We start from the raw sequence: 20,486 nt of genomic DNA on the forward strand, positions 1-20,486 counted from the left end.
CTTTGACCACCTGAATCAATTCAGTTCATTGGTGAGTCTCAGAGAACATTTCTACTAGGTTTGCAGAAATTGCTTCACGTTGTTCCTGAAGATATAATGTTCCCGAGACAAGGACGGACAAATAGACGGATGAACAACATAAAAACATAAATCCTCCATTCCCTGAGGCATAACAACGCAAACCTGCCTGTTCACAATATTAATAGTGGATGTAACAGTCTGCTTGAGAACAAAATCCAAACTGTTCTCAAAAGAAAATGAGAAAATAGCCCACTGAGCCTCTTGGGTAATTAGCAAACACAGCTGAAGTTCAGAACACAAGTTTTTAATAATGAGCAACTTGATTAAATCAAATTGTATTCATCAGAATATTATAAAAAATAAATCGAACATGCAACAGAAGGGCGTGTGGGTCATTGTGAGAGGAGAGGGGGGGCAACAGGTGAATCAGCAGGTGACAAAGACATTTTACCATTATTTATATTTGCTCCAATTTATTTTGTTCTAGTATTACCAGCAACATCACCAACAGCAGTACTTGACATTAGTACTCGTCCTTGTAAATCAAATGGAACATTGTCGGAGATGAAGACTGTGTTTTATTTTCTTTTATTGCTAAAAACCTGAAATCGGTCCTGAAAGTTTGAATTATCCAAAAGAAAGGTTTTCACACTGGAAACCAACTGAACCAGGCTCCGAGTCCAAGGTCCATTACAAAACAAAGAAGCTGCGTGATCACATCAAACAAAGAAGCAAACCAGAGAAACCAAGGACCAGCGCTGGCAACAGCAGAGCAATAAACCCACCAGACAAAGATACAAAAAGGCAGAGAGAGAGAGAGAGACAGAAGTTATACAGAGAAAAAAAGCAATCAAGCTTGAGAGCTCTACAGACAGAACCCGGGGGCCAGGGTCCATCACGTCAAGGTAAGTTGTAGAAGAAGTCCTGTTTTTATTGTTTAAACACACTTAACTCAAACACGGACTTTGAAAGAGCCTGACTTGCACACGCTCTAAATGTGTCTCCGGTCTGAAGCTTACGTGTGTGTGTGTGTGTGTGTGTGTGTGTGTGTGTGTGTGTGTGTGTGTGTGTGTGTGTGTGCGTACCTGTACAGATGTTGCAGCAGAGCTTCAATGGTTGACCTGTTTATCTTCGGCAAGCTCTGTATGAAAGTCGAGTACTTCTTCACTCGCTGCCTCTCGTCCTTCTCGTCTACAAAAAAAGAAAAAAAACGCACATTACGAGAACCACTCCACGCGACGTCAAACACAACAAACCACACACTGAGACGTGGACGCAGACACACGAGGGTCACAATGTCCTTTTCCCGTTTTCTTTGTAAAGCAAATGCAAGTGTTTTCTTTTTCCATCTCTCATAATGAAACCGTGTCTCCGCCGCCCTGAAGACCCTGAATGTTGTAGAGCCACAAACATCACCAGACGATAACCATACCCCACTCGTCCTTTAACACTGGCATATATCGCCTTGTTGATGTTGACCTAAGGTACCTAGAGCGGACACCCAGTAAGGATAGAGCTCCTTGGTCAGTAGTGCGTCGTCTCCTTGGGATAAGAAGCTCTTCAGGGTGTCCGTCACGTCCTCCAGCTGGTGCTCCTTCTCCCTCAGCTTCACATTGCGGGCGTTGCAGGTGAAGTCCTGCAGGAGGAGGGCAACTCGAGCCGGTTCCCCGGGCCTCTGATAGATCCCCTCCTGGCACAAACCTGGTTGGAAGGTCAAGACGAAACAATAAATAACTGTTAATACCAAAGACTGTATATAAAGATGGAGAGTATGAAAGTGAAGCCAAAGCGTCTTGATCGCCCCCTGATGGCTGTCTGCAGTAAGGGGCATAAACCATGCCTCCTCCATGTTAGCAAATTAGACATGGGCCTGAAAATGATCTAAATTTGGATCAAATAAATGTTCTGATTCATGTTCATTTGTCCAGTAAGTTTGGTTTTGATTAGATATTTGCTGGTATAAAAATGGGGGGAAACTTGATGATTGACACCCGAGACTGACTCGTGATTGGTCGAGCATGTGTCTCGTTACCGTGGCTCCGCTCCAAATGATGTCATTAGCACAAGAGGGCTTTGATTAATAGAGTATAAAGGTTTGTTTTAGTTTTTTATTCTTGTGTTTATTTATGATGTGGGATATATTTGACTATCATTATTATTGTTATTATCAAATACCCTCTAATGTGTAGAATAGTAAATGACAGTACATATATTTCTATATGTCTTAACACTTTTTTAATTATAGGACAATAACCTACATTATGTCCACATTGGCTTGAGGACTTTACAATGTTACATAATCCCATTTGAATCTGAATTACAGGTCAAATTCCATTCAAAGTTCACTTAAATGTCATTTTGTAAATTCCCCCTTTTGCCTTTCTGATGCATTTATAGAGGAAACAATCACTATGTAAAAAAAAAAGAAAAGAACCTTTTCTGTTGTGTCTATATTTTTGGAGCAATCTGAGCCGTGACAAGTCAGACTACATTCTCTACATTTGGAGGAGAGACGGGATAATGTCACTGCAGCATAATGCGCCGCGACTTTAGAAAGCATGAAATTCTCATCACGACGCAGCGCACTGAGTGAATCAGCTCCTCCAGGGGGAAATCCTAATAACAGTCCAGCTGAACTTCTTTTTCCTCGAAAACTTTTCTTCCCCCACACATAAATTTAAAAAGTGTCACTCACCATACTGAGTGACAAAGGCGAGGCAACTGTCCACTGCGATGGGGACTCCATTTTTGGTCAGCTGCTGGTCGCTGAGGGCTTTGCCGTCCGTGCCCGCAGCCAGAGTGATGGCGGAGTGCCACAGTTCAAAGTCCGTCTTGTTGAAGCCGTGGATGTAAACTGTTCTGTTAAAAAAAAGAAAAAGAAACAAACATCATTAATAACATTAACGACAATATGGCGTTTGTTATGCTAAGTGTTTGTGTATTCGGAAAGTCAACCGACAAGATTAAAAGGAAATTCAAAAGCACGTCCACTGAACACACGCCCATCAACAACCGGCGTTTTCCCCCTTGAGGTTTGATCAAAAACGCACACAAGACAAATGCCAATTAACCGAGTAAGCACAAAGTCTTGTTGTGTTATTCTAACAGGGAGAAGTAAAACTGTGTTTCGTGCCATCTCACCTCTTCTCTCTAACGGAGGCAGGCAGCCAAGCGCGGGTTTAATTACCTCGGATGGTTACAGTAGGTAAAAGTGCATTCGGACTAACAAGACAACGGCGGAATCAAAGCCGCTGCATAATGCATGGACTCGCTGTATCACAAGTACGGTGCCAATTAGCACACCTTTTTTTTGGGGGTATTTCCAGTGAGTGACGTACCTTCCACCCTCCACCATCAGCAGGACTTGGATCTTCTCCTCACCCTCGGTATGTGTGGAGACGGCTGAGGGAGGAGAGAAAAAAACACAACAGAAAGAGCGACGAGCTGTGGTAAATGCAGTCTTCCAAATCGGTGCACGTTCAAAAGAGCAACACGTTCCGTGCTCGTGCACCGTAACGCATCGGGAGCAGTTTAGATTTGACATTTTCGATGTTCAATCTCTGTCGAAAAAAAAGGCGCCGACGCTTAGAAGCTTTTTTTCCGCCGTGAATCGTGGAAGTCGATGCATTCATTAGCCACCGTCACCCAAAAGGTCTCTGTTCTCTTATGTAGCATTCGTTTATGTTTCTATGGCAATCGTGGCAAATTATACACTGCACGATACGGATAGACATACGTGGTGATTACTTTCAAATGTGCAGACATGCTGAGGGAGGAAGAGCGAGTGGACAGTACAGGACCGTGCACGTGGACTTCATAGCGTTTCTGGTTTTGCGTCACTGACTTAGAAAAAGTACATAAACACGTGTCATTAGCAGCTTTACATATAGCTGGTGTAAAAACTACCATATACACTGAGGGTAGTTTTTCACACGCCGCTGCTTTCAACATCCTCCATCCTTTCAAATTGAAATAACAGCGCAAGGATTCAAGGAACCAGAACGACGACGGGACTCGAGAGCTCCGCCGCGATCTCGTCTGTGGGTTCAAACAGCTGCTTGGATCGTGGCGACAATCACACGCAAACAAAAAAACAGGAAGTACAGGAAAAAAAAACGATACGAGACGAGTCCCAAATCTCTCTGCGACGACATCTGGCACTTTCATCATACTCAAAATCTCTCTGGTCGTGCTTAAATAAACAGACTGCACTTAAAATAACAGTTTTTTGCGGGGGAATTGTAAGCTCATTAAATAATTACCTGTGCAGAATGTAAGAGAAATAATGAGGAATGATGCAATGTTTTTTTACCAGGGTTGAAGATCGATTCAATATTTATGGAAATGCACTTATTAGCTTTCTTGCCAGGAGAGGTTTTATTTGTACGGCTGCTAATTAGCTCGGCTTAAAGCTTTTTGTCTGGGTTAAAGAAACAACATATAACAGATTCATTAGTGAACTTAGCTGCGATAACTTTGGTGGCTTCATATTTACCCGACTCCAATGAACTTGGATAATCACCTCTACTTTTAAATTTGGACGATTCAGATGATTTGCAGACATTTTTTCTTTACTCGCTTTCTGAACTGAACCTTTTTCTGTTTCCTCCAGCAAAACACCACGACCTCCGCACGTGCTTCTTTAATAAACACACGTATTGATAATCTCCACCGACAGAACTTTTAATTTGATTGTTGTCACAAAAGAGGACAGGAGGACTGGCACAAGAAAAACAAAAAAAAACATAACTCTGGTATTTTGGCAAACAAAGCCTTTGAATTTTTGAGCTAAAACGGCAAAAACATTAATTCCCCAAAGTCTCTCTTAACAAATAATTAGCTTTTTTAATTTTCTTGGGCAGATTTTCAAGGGCACGGCGTTTCATTCAGATATAAACAACAAGAGAAGAAAAACAGAGGAACTGACATGAGAGAGGTTTATTAACTGTGTTATCAGGTAAATGCAAAACACTTGTCATTGTGGTTTGAACAAACACACAGTTAAAAACCTCTTTTATCCATCTTACAGCTCACTGGGATTTTCTTTTTCTTTTTAATCACTTAATATGCTTGTGTGATAAGGAACCGAGTCAGCGGCCTTGTTCTCTTCGTAATTTGCACTGGGCGTCCTTTAAGAGATTTTCATTATGTGTTTCTCTTTCTAACAATCAGGGGGATTGAGGTATTAAGTTTTGTTTATACAGCAGCTATGTGATAAACTGTGAATAAATAAACCAGAGCAGCAGAGACAGTTCTGTGACCAACATTCGTCTCTAATGATCCAAAGTTCACGGGTGGGAACCTGGCGAATTTCTATTTTTAAGTGTGGCATCGACTTTTATTGATTTGGTCGGACACGTTAAGAAGATGTGACACAAATACTGAATTTCAGAGGCTGGTATTAGTATTCATATAACATGTGAGAGCAATAAATGGGAACATAGGAGAACTTGATCTCTCACTTTCAATTTAAAATCTCAGAAATTGGAAATACACATGTATTGTTGTCACCAAAGGTAATGGCTCAAATACCAAGGTCATACCTGAGAGAAGATTTACCCTCTATAAAGTTTTTTTTTTACAAATGCAAATGTTAAAACTATTTTTCAATGTCAATCATTACCACATCTTCCACTACATCCACGTTCCCTAACCCTAACCCTATACATTAAGGGATCATTGTTGCACCACTCTAAAATCTAAAAACGGTTTTATTTTGAAAAGTCTGGCTGTACATTTAAGTACAGGCAGGCAGAAAAGGAGAAGTCTGAAAGTGAAGACTGAGGTTTCACTTTGACCCTGTTCAAACCTTCTGTATTAAATGAGCCAATCTCGAGTGGAAACCTTTAAGTACAGATGTGAACGCACCAAGATGGACTGAGGAAGCATTTCAGATCCAATCAGACCACATTAGGAGCTGGTCTGGGGTCGCATGTGTCCTGGACCACACATGAAGGACCGCCTACTCATCTGATGTCCTCTATATATGTGCTGGACCTTTTTTAAATGATTCCTTCTCTCTATCCACTGCCTTAAGAGAAATCCACTGAGGATAATTGCGCTGAATGAGCTCAAAGCTAATGCGCTTGTCTCCGGGTGGGAAGGCTGATCTGTGCTCGGTGACAGGTTAATGATTATCCAACTGTATCTGTCACTTTCCGCTCGTTTTACTTTGGTTCCAGTTATTTGTGCGGCAGATCGTCTTCACACACGACATCACAAAGAGATCACTCCTCTCTCAAGTGCACCGCTAAGGCCGCAGGAAGTCAATTTGAGAAGTGGTGCGCCCTCGCTCTTTGGAGATTCTTTTTGTATTTATGAATACAGCACTTTCCAAAAACAAAGTTTCAAAGTGCTACACAGCCGAGAGAGAAATGAATATTGAACAATTGACACTGAAAAATAAAATGTTTTGAACTGGTGCTTAAGGCAGTAAAAAGTGTCCTAGTTGTTGGGTTGAAGAAGACAAAACAATAAATGACAGACAAGGCAATTAAGGATAAAATAAAAAAGAAACCAGATTTTGAAGTGATCACTCGCCCCCTCTCGCAGCCTGAGGGAACAGGAACAGACTGCGTCTCACTGACAATAAACTCCTGATGCATGTTGGAAACATGTAGCGATTTTTAATTGAAAAGTGAATTTATCTAATCCCTCGGCGCGACACGGGGCCACCTTTCATGTGGCGGTGTCACCGTTAGAGAAAATAACAGTTAATCCCGTGTCACAGACTCTGATTCCTAAAGGAATCCTTTCAGCGCTCCAGAACCCACTAACCCCCGACAAAACACAGTCCCTTCTGGCACCATCGGCTCCCTGGCTGTGACAAATATGCTTTGAGAAAAGCAAGAAATATATAAAAAACGAGCACCGTCGCAGTCCGTCATCCCGCCCGAGGTGAGCGGACGGGGCTGCACTTTGCGCAATTTGATCCACGTCGAGCTGTAAATGGATTAAAAAAGATCTGATGATTCTGCCCTCCTTCTGTTCGCACGCCATACTTGTGTAATCGACTGAAACGTGCCCAAATCTTTATCATCTGCCAAAGTATGTGTGGACTTTGGAGCCTCTCGTCCCCGATGGCGGCTGCGGCCCCCATTCACAGGCCTCTCAATACCTCCCACTTGTGTGATTCATGATAAAGGGGTGGAAGCAGATCGAAAATGACACCTGGAAGAACAAGAAGCCCCCATGGGAGGCGTGTCCAGAGCATCAGTCAGAGGTGATTGGTTGATTTAATTCAAGCAAACGACTTTTGGACATTTAGTGTTCTCAGCAGCTCAATTTCCAGCCTCATCAGAGAATGAGCAAGATCTAGAATTTGAAAAACAACTTATAGAAAACGCTTCCAAAGGGCAAAGATCACATGACTCATAAGTTGAGCAACATGTTGAATTTTAAGCTCTATAGATTTTCTCACCAGTTCTGTAAATGCACCAACCATTTGGGGAGATTTCTTCACAAGAGCAGATGAGTGTTGCATTATGGGTTTTTATAGCATTAATATTGGTAGACTAGCTAGTTTCTTTATGCCACTAAATAGTAAATTACCAGAGTTTTAACCTATTTCTAGATATCGAGGGTTGTATTTTGCTGCCAGGGAGGAAGCGAATCCAGGAGAAGAGGAAAAACTGTCTCCAGACGTCTTCACCGCTGAAACTGACTTTGGACAGAATCGTCTGTCAAGCCAACCAAACATTAGCGTCTGTCACAGACTGACACGATGAGCAGGGAGGAGCCATCAGAGAAAAGGAGAGCGCCTGTCAGGAGAGTCTGTGAGTACACGGCCGATAACAGAAAGACGAATTAGCTGCTTTTGCAAACACACTTTGACAAGTTGTGGGAATTGTGTTGTGTTTTTAACTTTGCTTCTGATATTTTAAAAAGTCAGAAGATATGTTTTTGATTCCTTGGACCAAAAAGTATTTTGAGAAAAACATTCCCCTCATAAAACCATATTTAAATTCACCAGATCCAGATTTTTCTATGTATCTGCACCAAATTGTAAAAAAAATGATGCTTCTCACAATGTTACATTAAATCTGTTGAACTTTAATCTAACGACCAAGACGGCTATTATTTATCGCCATGTCCCTGCGCTCCAATCACTACAAGATGGTCTGCAGAAGAAAAACAAAATGAGCAACCCTCTTACTGAGCTCCTGTAGCCGTTTGAGATGAAGCACCTCCTCCTCGTCCTCCTCTTCGCCCGAGCTGAAGTGCAGGGCCGAGCCTTCCAGCATGAACCAGCCCTTCCTCCAGTAGTACAGGTCGTGGCCCTCCTTGTAGTAGAGTCTGCCAATCAGCTCGCTGTCCCTCTGCACCAGGCCCTCCATCTTAGGCGGGACGAAGCACTGCGAGACGAACACAGTGGGCGCACACGGAAATGAAGAACTTTTCACAATTACACAACGAGAAACTTGATCACGTCCACCTCGCGGCAACACAACAACAGGTGCCGCTTTCTTCTTCGAGGCATAAACCTTTGCCCGATTTCTCGGTCCCTGGCTGAATTATCTTCCAGCCGCACATCCCTCCCTCCTGCTCAGCTGTCGGGCCATTGTTGTGCGATTCAAATTGAAATACGGAGGTGTGGAAGGGCCGCGGTACAGATGGAGAGGCAAACGGACTAATGCGGCTACACCTCCCACTATCTACGACGGGGTTGCCTGGGATTAAGGAGATAAAAAGGGGAATCGGGGACATATTTATGTGGGGTGTTATAACAAGATCCTGTCGGCATGTGGGGGGAGAGATAGCGGGACCCCTTGTCTTATTGGAAAAAGCACAGGGGCTCACTGGGGGACGATGTGTTGCAAAACAGTGAATATAAAAGTACAAGGTGGAGTTCTGCACTTTCACACAGTTTTCTTCTTTTGAAACTGGAAGTGAGAAACAAACTCACAAAGAGAAACAATGGCAGCGAGTGTGTGAGTTTTATGCAAAGTCTGTCACCTTTGTAAGCGCCTGGGTCCAGTCATGCTGCGTTTCCTGCGTCTCGGCGCCGACAGTCAGAACTCGCTCCGTCTGCAGGTACAGCTCCATGGTAAACACAGCCCTGCCACAGACACACAAGATCACTGTTGAAGAGCACTGTTCTCAAATGCACAAACAGGAGGGAGGCAAAGAAACTTCCACAACTATTCCAGTCTTGTTCACCGAGGTCATGCTCAGACCTGGAATCAACATGTGTCCAGATGTGAACGCACCTCAGACACATTTTAGTTCCCATTACACAGATCACATTCGGAGGTGGTCTGACCCTTTTTAAGTGTGTACATTTGTGCATTTCAGTCTCAAACTGCGTAAACCGCCTTTGTCCACGGCGTCTATACACTTTGAAAAGTAAATCGAGATATGTTACAAGAGAAACAACCATCAAGGGCAATTTGGTTTTCGAGGAATAGACCCACTTCTTTAAATTTCCTGTTGACTAAGCATCAGAAAGTGTATTGTTGCCGCCTGCAGGTTGAAAACAACAAATAGGACGTAATTAGAGCTACGTCCAAGATGCATGTTAATGTCTTTCATGATCGGAGTCACAGGGCAATATATTCTACTTCAGTAATATTCGGTTCACATGTGCACAATTACATGGATTTACACCAAGAGACTTCCCGGTACAACTACAGTCGTTTGGCTACTGATCTCCACTGAAGTGTCAGGGAACCGAACTACAGAGGAGCAGGAGAGGTGCACGCTTTCACACAGTCGCACCGAGGAGACGTTCGTAGTGTTGCGTTTGTTTATCCACATGAAAAGTACCAGGAATAGAGAGAGGAGCGATCCTTTGCTCTTCCTCCTCAGCTCTGCACATCTGCTCCGGAGTTCAGAGGAGGAATATGACTCAAATCCTATTTTTTAATACAAACTGTGGCCAAGGTGCAACTTTAAAAACAAGAGATTTACTGACTCACTCACACATTTTGTATCAATTCAACCCAAAATCTTACAATTGATTTTATTCTTTTCACCTCCACATGGAGCTCCAAATATATTATCTTCTCAGCATAAATGTATTAAAGGCTTTTATTGAAAATATCTGTCTGGACTTTAAATTTATTTTTTGAAAACGTCCTTATGCAATGACATCAGTCAGACATTGTGTGTCATAATACGACTGAATGGGACAGATTCAGACCCTCGCAACTATTTGAACATTATCAATATATATTTTTGTTAAACAAGAAAAGAACAAAGTCAAGTGAAGTGGAATTTGGGCCAAGGAACAATCTATTCAATTTCTGAAGAAAGGGACCAATCCAGCATTTTTTTCAATTTTCTTTAACATTATGACCAATTTCTAATTGGAATTAATCTGGCATATTAAGGGGACTGATTTTAATGAGCGTATGTTGTTTGCTGCAGATCTCAAAAACAAAATCTGGATCCAGTAAATTTCAATCTGGTTCCATAAGGGCCTTGGTGGAGGAATGCTCTTTACTGAACGCTCTTCTGTTTTTTCTTTCATTGGAATTATTAGTAGAATAGCAAATCTATAATCTATGTATAAATACATTAACTTTAACTTATAGTAGTAGCTTTGCTCAGGGCTTGTGATAAGGTCACGTAGACATACAGACATTTACCCTGCTGGTATTTGAATATAAAATTGTGTGTGTGAACGGTATGAGGTTATATACACACTGAACAAATAATCCTTCAGAAAGAAAAGAAACACACACACACACACACACACACACACACACACACACACACACACACACACACACACACACACACACACACACACACACACACACACACACACACACACACACACACACACACGCAGATGAAATCCATCCTGTCGGAAGCAAAAAGGCAGCTATTAATCTTTGTTGTTCTTTCTCCTCCCGTCGTCTCTCCACGTCTTTCTCTCCCTTTCTCTCTCTCAGTGAAGGTATAGAGGTCAGAGCATCACTCTCTTAATGGTTTGAACACAGCGCCGAGCGGTCGCTCCTTCTCCATCGGTACGCCGCGGCGGGGGAGGCTCTAAATGCTACAGCGATGGGTGTTTAAGGTGGCGTGTCACCGGGGGTCACGGCAGCGCTCTTCTCACGCATGTCAGGGGAACAGGCGAAACACGGGTGTTTGTGTGCCTCGCGCCCCGAGGGGGTCCCAGAGGCGGGATGGAGGGAGGGGGTGGCGGAGGGGTATGGTGGGCAAACGGTATCGTAAAGGATAGGACGGGAGGAGAAGACGGACGGAGGGAGGGGGGGTGGCACGAGAGAGGAAAGAAGGAGAGAGGGAGAGAGAGAACTAGAAAGTGAAAGGTGATAAAGTGACGACGTGCATGAAACAAATGAAGCGAGAGAAGAAGAAGAACATTATCTCATATAAACAATATACAGAAACTCATGTATGATTTTCTATTCATCTTTTAGATTCTTGTTTTTCACTTACTCTTATTTTCCTTCCTTTCATTACGTATAATAAATAATTACTTACTGCAGTAGTGACATTTATTCTTGGTGGTACAATTTTTTATATAAGTACGTTGTGGACTGGGATAAATGGCGTAAAATAAATAGATTGATTGATAAAATAAAAGTGATTTATTTATATAAACGCTTTTGTTTCAAATCCTCAGTTTCCAAATACGAGAGAATCACTTTCCTCTGCACTGTAGTTAACAGGAGAGACTGTGTTTTCTACAGGTCTCATGACGCTCACTCACACTCCTCTATAAAGGATTAAATAGCCTCCTGCAGCACAACACAGTGTTGAGGCAATCATGTTTTTTTTAGTTTATAGGTGAGTAACATCTCCCACATTCAGACACAAACGGTTTATGGCAAACATCACTGCCAATGGCAGGCGGGAGAATATGTTTAAGACTCGAGTAAATTCAATTTAAGGCTTTTTTAATGAGGCTTGATGATTTCAGTGTCTTCTTTAAGGACTGCTTGTTATTATAAATGATAAGAAACCTGGTTAAGTGTGTACATGGACTAAAGCAGACGGGTGTGTAGGGAATACATGTTGTGATTTTATGACGTTTAAGGACTCGTGATAGTAAAAAGCTAACAAGCCTCCTGAGAGATCTGATCGTGGTCATGGGATAATACACTTTGATGTGTTACTATGGCGAGAGATCACCTCTGATATGGAGCTAAAACCCAGAATACAACCTGCGTAAACTTAGACCACGTTCAGATCTGGAAATAACATCCATCCTGATTGATCCGATCATATTTTGCAAAATAGTGAACGTACCCAAGACGCATTTAAGATCCGATCGCTCAGAGAACATATTCAGAGTTGGTCTGGGACATAAGTGGTTGCATTCGTTTAGCTTTGTTGGTATTCATCTTTATCATATTGGATGTATTGGGGGGGGTGAAGCAGTACTCGTCCAAATCAGTTTTTCCCACAGACTCTCTGTAAACGATGGAGGTTTAGAACAGAAACTCCACTAGTTTCTGAGACAAAGTATTATAGGTGAATTATTGCGGGCAAGATTTAAATAAAACAAGAAGTTGAATTTCTAATTCAAGCTTGTGCTTATTTAGGTGCTGAAGAGAGAACTTTCTGTTGTAGAGTAAAGTTTGACAGAGCTCACAGACTCGTCTCCTTGTGGAGGAGTGCGCTGCTACAGGATTCACCTGTGGTTTCAACATGCACGGAGTTATCTATAGTTTTCCTTTAACCTTTTATATTCTCCTCAAGGACTTTGTGTGCTGAGAGAAAGTCTTAATTCCCCCAGCCCTCAAATATATATGGTTATATAAAAACCCACCTGACTGGCAAAGTTAACAAGTCTTTAAAAAACGAAACTATTTTTGTTGGTGTGCGAGAGAGAGACGGTGAGAACGAGAAGGAAAAGCAGGGAAAAAAGAAATAACAGTAAAAGAGCAGGGAGGTTTGTTTCCAAGGTTTTTAGTCGACTTTGAAAGTCAGAATTGAGTCACGAATAATACAAAAAAAAAAGTCCTGAGAAACACTCAACTTATCACCAGCCAACATGACTGACTTTTACATTAATTCCTTCGGAGAGCGTCTGTAATATTCATACTCTGGTGAAACGTACGTGTCGGGTGGGGGGGCAGCTCTGTAATTCGCAGTGTCCTCCGCCACGGTGGAAATTACCAAAACGCTGCGCTGTAATGGAAGCGACACCTACGGCCTCCTGCGAGGGCGGCGATAGGCTGCTCGGTGGGAGTGTGTCATCTGCATACGTTAATATTCATCGGCGGCAGAAAAGGTGAGGCGCTCGCCGCGAGGGGACGCCGGGAAGTTGAGTGAACGCGAGAGTTAAATCCACAGTGGCTTCATGGGAAATAATTCCTGGGGTGACCTGTGGCGAGGGGGTGTGTGTACGCCCTCAGCTACATATGGCACGTGTAGAGATAGAGCGCGTGTGATATAATCGCGGTAACCTCTCACGGCCGAGCGTATGTGTCCCCCTCATTAGAAAGGTCGTGGTTGTAGCTGTCCAGATGTGCTTCTAATAGCTGTAGGAATAACATTCACACACACACACAAAAAAAAGGAAAACATTGTTCCCTCTTCATAACATCTGCTGCTGTCATTAAGGAGCTGCCTTATGCTTTAATCATAAGCTATTATCAGAGTCCTCGCTAAGGAGCTGGAGCGCACACACACACACACTCACGCAGACTTATACATATGTGCGATCCGGTGGGAGCTGGGAGAGGATCGAGACATCTGCTTCTTCTTTGTGCGTTTTTTTTGTGTTTTTGTTTTATCGCTTCCAGAGGAAATAAAGAGAAAGTTCTGTCGCCAGAGCAACTTTTTTTTTTTAACTCAATCGTAATCTGGGGGGTGGAGCCGCACGGCGAGCGGAGGGAGGGCAGTTAAAGACGCGCCGCTCGCCTCAGTAAACAGGAAATATGGCACCGATAAAGCCCTGATAGGTTCTGTTAAATTGACTAATGCACAAATTAAGATTATGCTAATGAGACATGTTTTGTTTTGAGCTTTGTTCACGTGTGTGTGTGTGTGTGTTTACACGTGTGTGTGTCCTTAAACCAGGTTGATGGTCTGTAATACAACATTTGCAGAACATTGTGGTTTTGCCAAATTAAAGGAAATCAATCATTCATGAGCAGCTTTGGGTCACTTCTGACATGCGTGTCCTCAAAGCTGGTTCAGTGATCACATATAAATTATGATTTAGTAAAGGAAATGCTAATTTATCATTTCAAATGGGTGTGTGTGTGTGAGCTAATTTTAATACCGAGTGTAAATGAATGCCCTAAAACCTGGCTGCAGAGCTGTAAAGTTTGATTTATGTGTAAATTACAATTTAATGCACTGGATTTAGATTAATATTAAATGTGATACATCAATATTCATACTCTAATAACCATAGCGAGTCTGAGTTTGGTGATTTTTAAAAGGTTTAACCTCAATTTTGCGATTCTACAGTTAAAAATGTAACACCTCAAACTCCACTGATATCTACAAAGCATCAAAAAATACTTTTAGAGGTATATATGTTTTTCACGATGGGACAATATGTACGCAGTGTGTCGAGTGTGTCTACACAGTGTGTGTTTGTTCGTACCCAGCTCCAGTCATGGTCTCGGTGTTGCTGACGGCCAGGCTGACCACCGCGGAGACGTCCACCCGGCCGATGGCCGACGGGCTCCGCTCGCTCTCATAGTAGCTCAGGAAGCCGCCCTCCAAGGTGCACCAGCGACGAGCCATGTCTGAAATACATATACATGGTCACTCATTCACTCAATGAAGGGGGGGGGGGGGCGTATTTCCCTGTTCAGAAGTTACCACAATCCCACCTTAAGTGAAATGCAGTCAAATTTTCACCTCTTAAATACAGTCTCATGTCAAATGTGGCACTTTGTGAACACGTTTTGAAACCTGATGCAAACCTCACACAGTTTCTCGATCTCCTCCTCGTGCACTTTAATGTGACAGCTCCTGCTGTTGGATTACTGCTGCAGCACCGTGCACGCACTCACTGACATTTACCAAACGGGATATTGTTTGTAGAGACATAGAAATAAAACAAATAAGAACAACTCCAGCCACATTCATCACAGCTAATGACTCTCTACGAGCTAAAAGAGCATTGAAGAGGCTGTGCACTCAGCTGTATGGACGTATGGAGACGTGTTAGTTTCAGAGACAGCTTCCTTTTTTCTTTAGGGTGCAGATGAAAGAGACATATGCTCATATTCAGGCTCATAATTTAGAGTTATGACTTGAAAAAGGTTTACATGCTCCACTGTAAAGAGAACACATCGCTCTCCTGAGACTGTCCATTGCTGCAGCTCCTCTTTTCCGCCTCTGTCTGAAACACTGAAATGTCAGCGTTGTTAGGGGGGCGTGCCAGACGAGCTGTTGAGCGTGCATTATGCAAATGTGGGGCATTGTGACATCACAATTCTGCAGAACGGACTACTGACGAGGAGTTTCAGGAGCGAGAGGAGCTCCCTTTACACCAGACCCTGGGCTTTTTAACCTTTTACATCAACAAGAAACGATATAACACACGAGGGGACAGGGGAAGACTTAAAAAAAAGAAATATTGTCTGCTTTGACTTAAAAAAATGTGATTGATTTTGATCAATTGTTATGCAAAACCAAATTAAATGGATGAAAAGAGATTACACCAGTTTAAAGACGGGGTTTCAAATCCAACGTCCTTCGAGAATCCGCATCCAAGAGACAACGTGACAGAAAAACACAACATTCGTCCTCTGATTTGTAAAAATACAGTCAACCTTCAAAATAAAAAGGTCTTGGGTATAAATCAAATCAAATCATAGCTTTTCAGTTTAAGATCATAAGATTTAGTCCACATGAAAATCTGAAACCAGGCGACTGCAACCTCATCTTTCTGTTCATGAGTCGTGGAAGCTGTACGTGACGGCACACGCACAGAATGAGAGGGAGATGAGAGACTCCGAGCACTGAACAGATTTCAATCAACAAACATGATCTCGGAGGAAAACGCTGGAAAACACACAACATTGTCTTTCATGAGTGTCTGACTGTAGGATTTACACAGCCAATGAGCATGAAGTTCATGAAAACGTACCTAATTTTGGATTTTCAAAGTCACCCTACCATCTGCTTTTTTTTTTGTTCCGCAACAAACAACCACACGCACGCTAACAGCCCACCCCCCCGCCCGAGCACCCCACCACCACCCCCTGTCGCTTGCGACTCCAAAGTTTCAACTGTATTTGTCTCATGAATATGCTAATTGTGCGTTCCTCTGCCAAATGTGAGATGTTTCTGAAGTAACAGATATAGTTCCAATAAAAAAAGATGATGTCTACAACTGGCTGTTAAAAGGGAAGAAAAAGATGTGATAAGCATAGGAGAGGAGGATGTCAGCTTCGCTCTATTCACCCTTGAGTTGCCTCTTTGTTCGGCTCTTTCTGACTTTTCCTTTGTCTTTTCTGTTCCGGGGAAAAAAGAGAAAGAGGAAACTATTTGGACATGATTCTGCAAACAGCTTTTAAAACTGCAAAATGACTAATATCTCGTTGCTTGCCGTGGCATTTAAGGAAGGAAAAAAAAAAACTCTTTTGACCTCCGCTTCCCTTCAAGAAAAGAATTATTCCAGCAGCTGAAGATTCACCGTCTCCGTCGGAAACCAAGCGTACATGTTGGTAAGTTTATGTGTGTGTGTGTGTGGGAGAGAGAGAGAGAGAGAGAGAGAGAGAGAGAGAGAGAGAGAGAGAGAGAGAGAGAGAGAGAGAGAGACTGTGGTATTTTAAGTCATTACCAATCCAATCTCTCTGACAGGACGCCCGTGTTGTCTAGGTGACAGAAAAGAGCGTAATGCACTTTACTTCTGTTGCAAATGTGTCTCCGGATTGCAAAGGTTTCGCTGAAAATGTCACGTCCATCATTTCCCTCCAGAGCCCATTTACGTTCTTGTTTTGTACCATATTTTCTGGTAATTTCTGCCTCCTTCCCTTTGTTCGACCTCTGATGGGGTAATAACTGAATAGTTTGGCTCACGCAATCTGTGGGTCTCGCACAATCGTCTTCTTAAGAGGCCCACCAGAGTTCCTAATTGAAGTCAATTGCCATCATGAGCTGCTAGAAAGCTGTAATGTCACTGATTATCCAGACGTTTGGCTTTAAAATGGCTCCTGTGGCTGCAGAGGTTATTAGGGAGTTGTGCTTATGTAACTGATGTAATTGGAGGTAAAGACAGGTTTTGGATTGAATGGATGGATTCTCATCACATCTGGTAGAAATATTTGTTGGATGAATCCTAACAATTGATTTTCATCAATCTAGTGCCACCGGAAGCTCATATTTTTATGTACCAAGTGAAATATCATAAACATATGTGGTTTTTAATTAGTTCCTTTTCCCTTTTAAGCAAATCTAGACCTCATTACATAGATTCTTGGTCACCAGAGGATATTTGGCGATTGACCTTTGTGATCTCGTGATTTCTCGAGTGACAAACTCTTTCATCTCTACTGTACAAAAGGGGAAATTTGTTCTCCCTTCCAAGGACAAAGACACTAAAAGTCCCAGTGCGAATCCAGGAAGCAAATTGCTGCGGGATCCTGGGTCCAGAGGGCGTGGACACACAGAATGGGCTCAGTTCTCAGCCAACCAGTTTCTGATCACATCGGCCGGGACACCCACAGGTACAGATTCCCACATGAGGTCTTTACATGCATGGGGAATTAAAGAGGGGCCAAAAGGTGGACCAATGTTTGACAAATGTAATTTCAGATACAGTTATCTCCTCTGGGTTTGGAATGTGAATGAAAACGAGGGATTTGGTGGATTAAGGAGAAGACTGAAGAAGCGATGATGAGAGGAATTAAAGATTTTCATGGAGCCCTGACAGTGAAAGAACCGACAAAACCAGACAAAAAGTTCTATCAATGTGACCCTGGATAAAACCAGTTCAGCGGCATAATGACTACAGTGTCTATGTGGAATAGCTGCAATGATGAATGCAACTATTATCCAGTTGGGTTGGAATCCGTAGCACAAGTTGCGTCCTCACACAAACGGTGAATGCTTTCGGATCCCTTCAAGGTCTTCCACCAGGAAACGGGCTTTCCGCAAAAAAGAACCGACACATGACCAAATCCCAAAGCATCCTTCTTCCTTCTTTGTTTGTGGTTCAATATTTCCTCAGTGGGTGGGATACCGCTAGCGTTTGTACACAAGCACCAGCAAAATGGTGGGAACAATAGTGCTTGATTTACAATCAAGCAGCTGCGTCCATTGCCAGCTGTCCCCCCCCACACACACACACAGCAATGGCCCCGTGGCCCAGCCGTTCTCCACGGGGGTCCGCAAACCAGCCGCCGGAGACAACGCCAGCGGAAGCCAACTGTGGCACATGACTCCACCAGTTAAAATGGGCCAATTAGCTCGTATGAGTTGTGCAAATCTATAATGCGGAATTTCTCTTCCTCTTTCTCTACTTTTTTTTCTGCACCTCCTCTCTCGCTTCTGCAATTTGGTAAATACGCTAAATTCCAAGTATGTGAGATGAACAAGCAGATTCAACCAATCACGTCATTAATGAGGCAATTAAACTGTTGAATTGTTGAAATGATTGACTGAATGTGCAAAGTCAAAAAGTTTCCACTGAATTGTCTCAAGATTTATTTCGAACCGCACTTTCACCCAGATTTACCCATTGTCCCCCTAAACTCTTTATCACCGCAGCACAGACGACCACTTCAGCATGCACCGAAACAGCAGCTCACTTTTTTCCCTGCGCTCGCTCTCCCATCTCTCTCTCTCTCTCTCCCATCTCTCCCTCTCCCTCTTTCTCTCTCTCTCTCTCTCTCCCCCTTTTCCGCCAATCTGCCTATCTCGCCATCAGACTAAAATATCTGTGATGAAGACGTCTGCTGGACAGCTTGTCAGAGGCGCTGGAAATGGAAATGGAGAGAAACTGGAGGGAATCTGAATGATCTGTCTGTGCCAGAGTTACAGCCCACTTCATTACAGAGAGCAATGGGCAGATATGCCAAAAGATAAAAGGAAAGAAACTATCTGCCGTGTATTTCTGGCTGCAGCAGCGGGGCGACTCGCATTTAGACGAGCAGAGACACTCCCACATACATATTGCATTCCCTCAAATTGTTTAAATGGGCTTTGTGTACTTCTTATTAAATATAAAACAGAATAACACAAGTGTCACTACTTAGAAACATTCTCCGACAACTAATTCTCATTATAAACCATAAAGAAGATTTGGTTTATTTTCAAAAAACTTGACTCGGGCGTCGAAGCTGCTGTAATTGAATTGTTCACTGAGGCTCAGATTTGTGTCCTCAATAAAAAATGTTAACATAATTCTACTTGGTTTTCTCTGCCTCCTCTCTAGACAAACCCAACCCTCCCGTTTTCCTCCCCCTTTCCTCCCTCTGGCAGTCAAGAGCTACTGTTGCAGGCGGGAGGAAAAAAAACGGATCGCCACTGATTAGGAAAAGACAAAATTATCAGGAATTAAGGGGGAGCCATGTCCCCGCTGCCACTCAAGATTTCAGACAGTAGCCGCTGTTTCTCACAAGCCCAAAGAGGCAAGTATCTGAGTGTAGCATGAGTCGCTCCCTCTGCCCTGTTTTTTTTTGTCTTGAATTAATCGTGCAAAGCGGATACACAGCTCGACAGAACAACAAATAAAGTGGAGCATAAACAAGTTGAACCTTGATTTAGGTGCAAATAAAATAAGGAATATATTGTTTTTTCTCTAATCTTGATTCCTGGCACGTTTATTAGCCTGAGCGCCGTGTTTCTAAATGCTAAGCAGCACATCGCATTCTTTCATTATGGTGGACTGGCACGATGATCGCCGGCATGGCACTTCTGTCAAGGCCATTACCAAATTAATCTATGTCATACTCGGAATTCACTTCCCATCAGTGGAAGTACCGGAGCCCATTGGAGTCGTTTCCAGACTTTAAAGAAAAGGAAAAAAAAAAAAAGTGCAAGTTAAAGATGCTGTGGCGAAGTGCTTTTATTAAGCCCTGAGCACAACCTATGAATTATTAAGAACAAGGGGTGTATCTATAGACCATCAAACCATTAGCCTGGGAGCGAAAGGCATCCTGGAGTACATTCAAAAATACCTCATCCCTCCGTGCTCGCAAAGTCCTGACAGCGCTTCCTCGTGATTGAAGAAGTTGGGACACGTCGGGGCTTTAAACCCAACCCCTCTGAATTTTTCAGCAGCTGCAGCTGCAGTTAAAGCGCCATTAGAGCACAAAAGCCAAAACTGGCGATGCTCTCCATAATAGATGAAATCACAAGGTATTTATTGGCCAAAATATTACGAGCACTTATCCGAGGGCGGGGGGCAGCTTTGGAACGCTGCAGTGTCTGGAAGTGGAGAAGCAAGTGTACAACAGTGGCTTCAAATGGCCCCTGACAAAAAGGTCACGTGTCGTGTCGCTCCATCTGAACTCAGTGGAACAACAAACCATCGTAATACAATGAGTTTTACTGCAGTTAACGTAACATGAGGAATC

General features: G+C 42.9%; 1 protein-coding gene across 4 annotated transcripts in view; it reads right to left on the minus strand.

Annotated features, from left to right (window-relative positions):
- arap2 (ArfGAP with RhoGAP domain, ankyrin repeat and PH domain 2) overlaps window positions 1-20,486 on the minus strand; it is a 105,882-nt gene that overhangs the window by 17,351 nt on the left and 68,045 nt on the right. For all 4 annotated transcript variants that reach the window (XR_004694643.2, XM_035148358.2, XM_035148357.2 and 1 more), the window contains exons 17-23: window positions 14,555-14,699; window positions 8,977-9,079; window positions 8,177-8,375; window positions 3,360-3,423; window positions 2,717-2,880; window positions 1,510-1,722; window positions 1,107-1,212 (exon numbers count right to left, since the gene is read on the minus strand). Coding sequence is in view for 3 of the 4 variants with exons in the window: in XM_035148358.2 (XP_035004249.2) it covers window positions 1,107-1,212; window positions 1,510-1,722; window positions 2,717-2,880; window positions 3,360-3,423; window positions 8,177-8,375; window positions 8,977-9,079; window positions 14,555-14,699 (994 nt within the window). In the remaining variant the exon portion in view is untranslated. The remainder of the gene's footprint in view (window positions 1-1,106; window positions 1,213-1,509; window positions 1,723-2,716; window positions 2,881-3,359; window positions 3,424-8,176; window positions 8,376-8,976; window positions 9,080-14,554; window positions 14,700-20,486) is intronic.

This window comes from Hippoglossus stenolepis, chromosome 23, assembly GCF_022539355.2.
Source record: "Hippoglossus stenolepis isolate QCI-W04-F060 chromosome 23, HSTE1.2, whole genome shotgun sequence".
In the NCBI taxonomy this organism is placed as follows: domain Eukaryota; kingdom Metazoa; phylum Chordata; class Actinopteri; order Pleuronectiformes; family Pleuronectidae; genus Hippoglossus; species Hippoglossus stenolepis.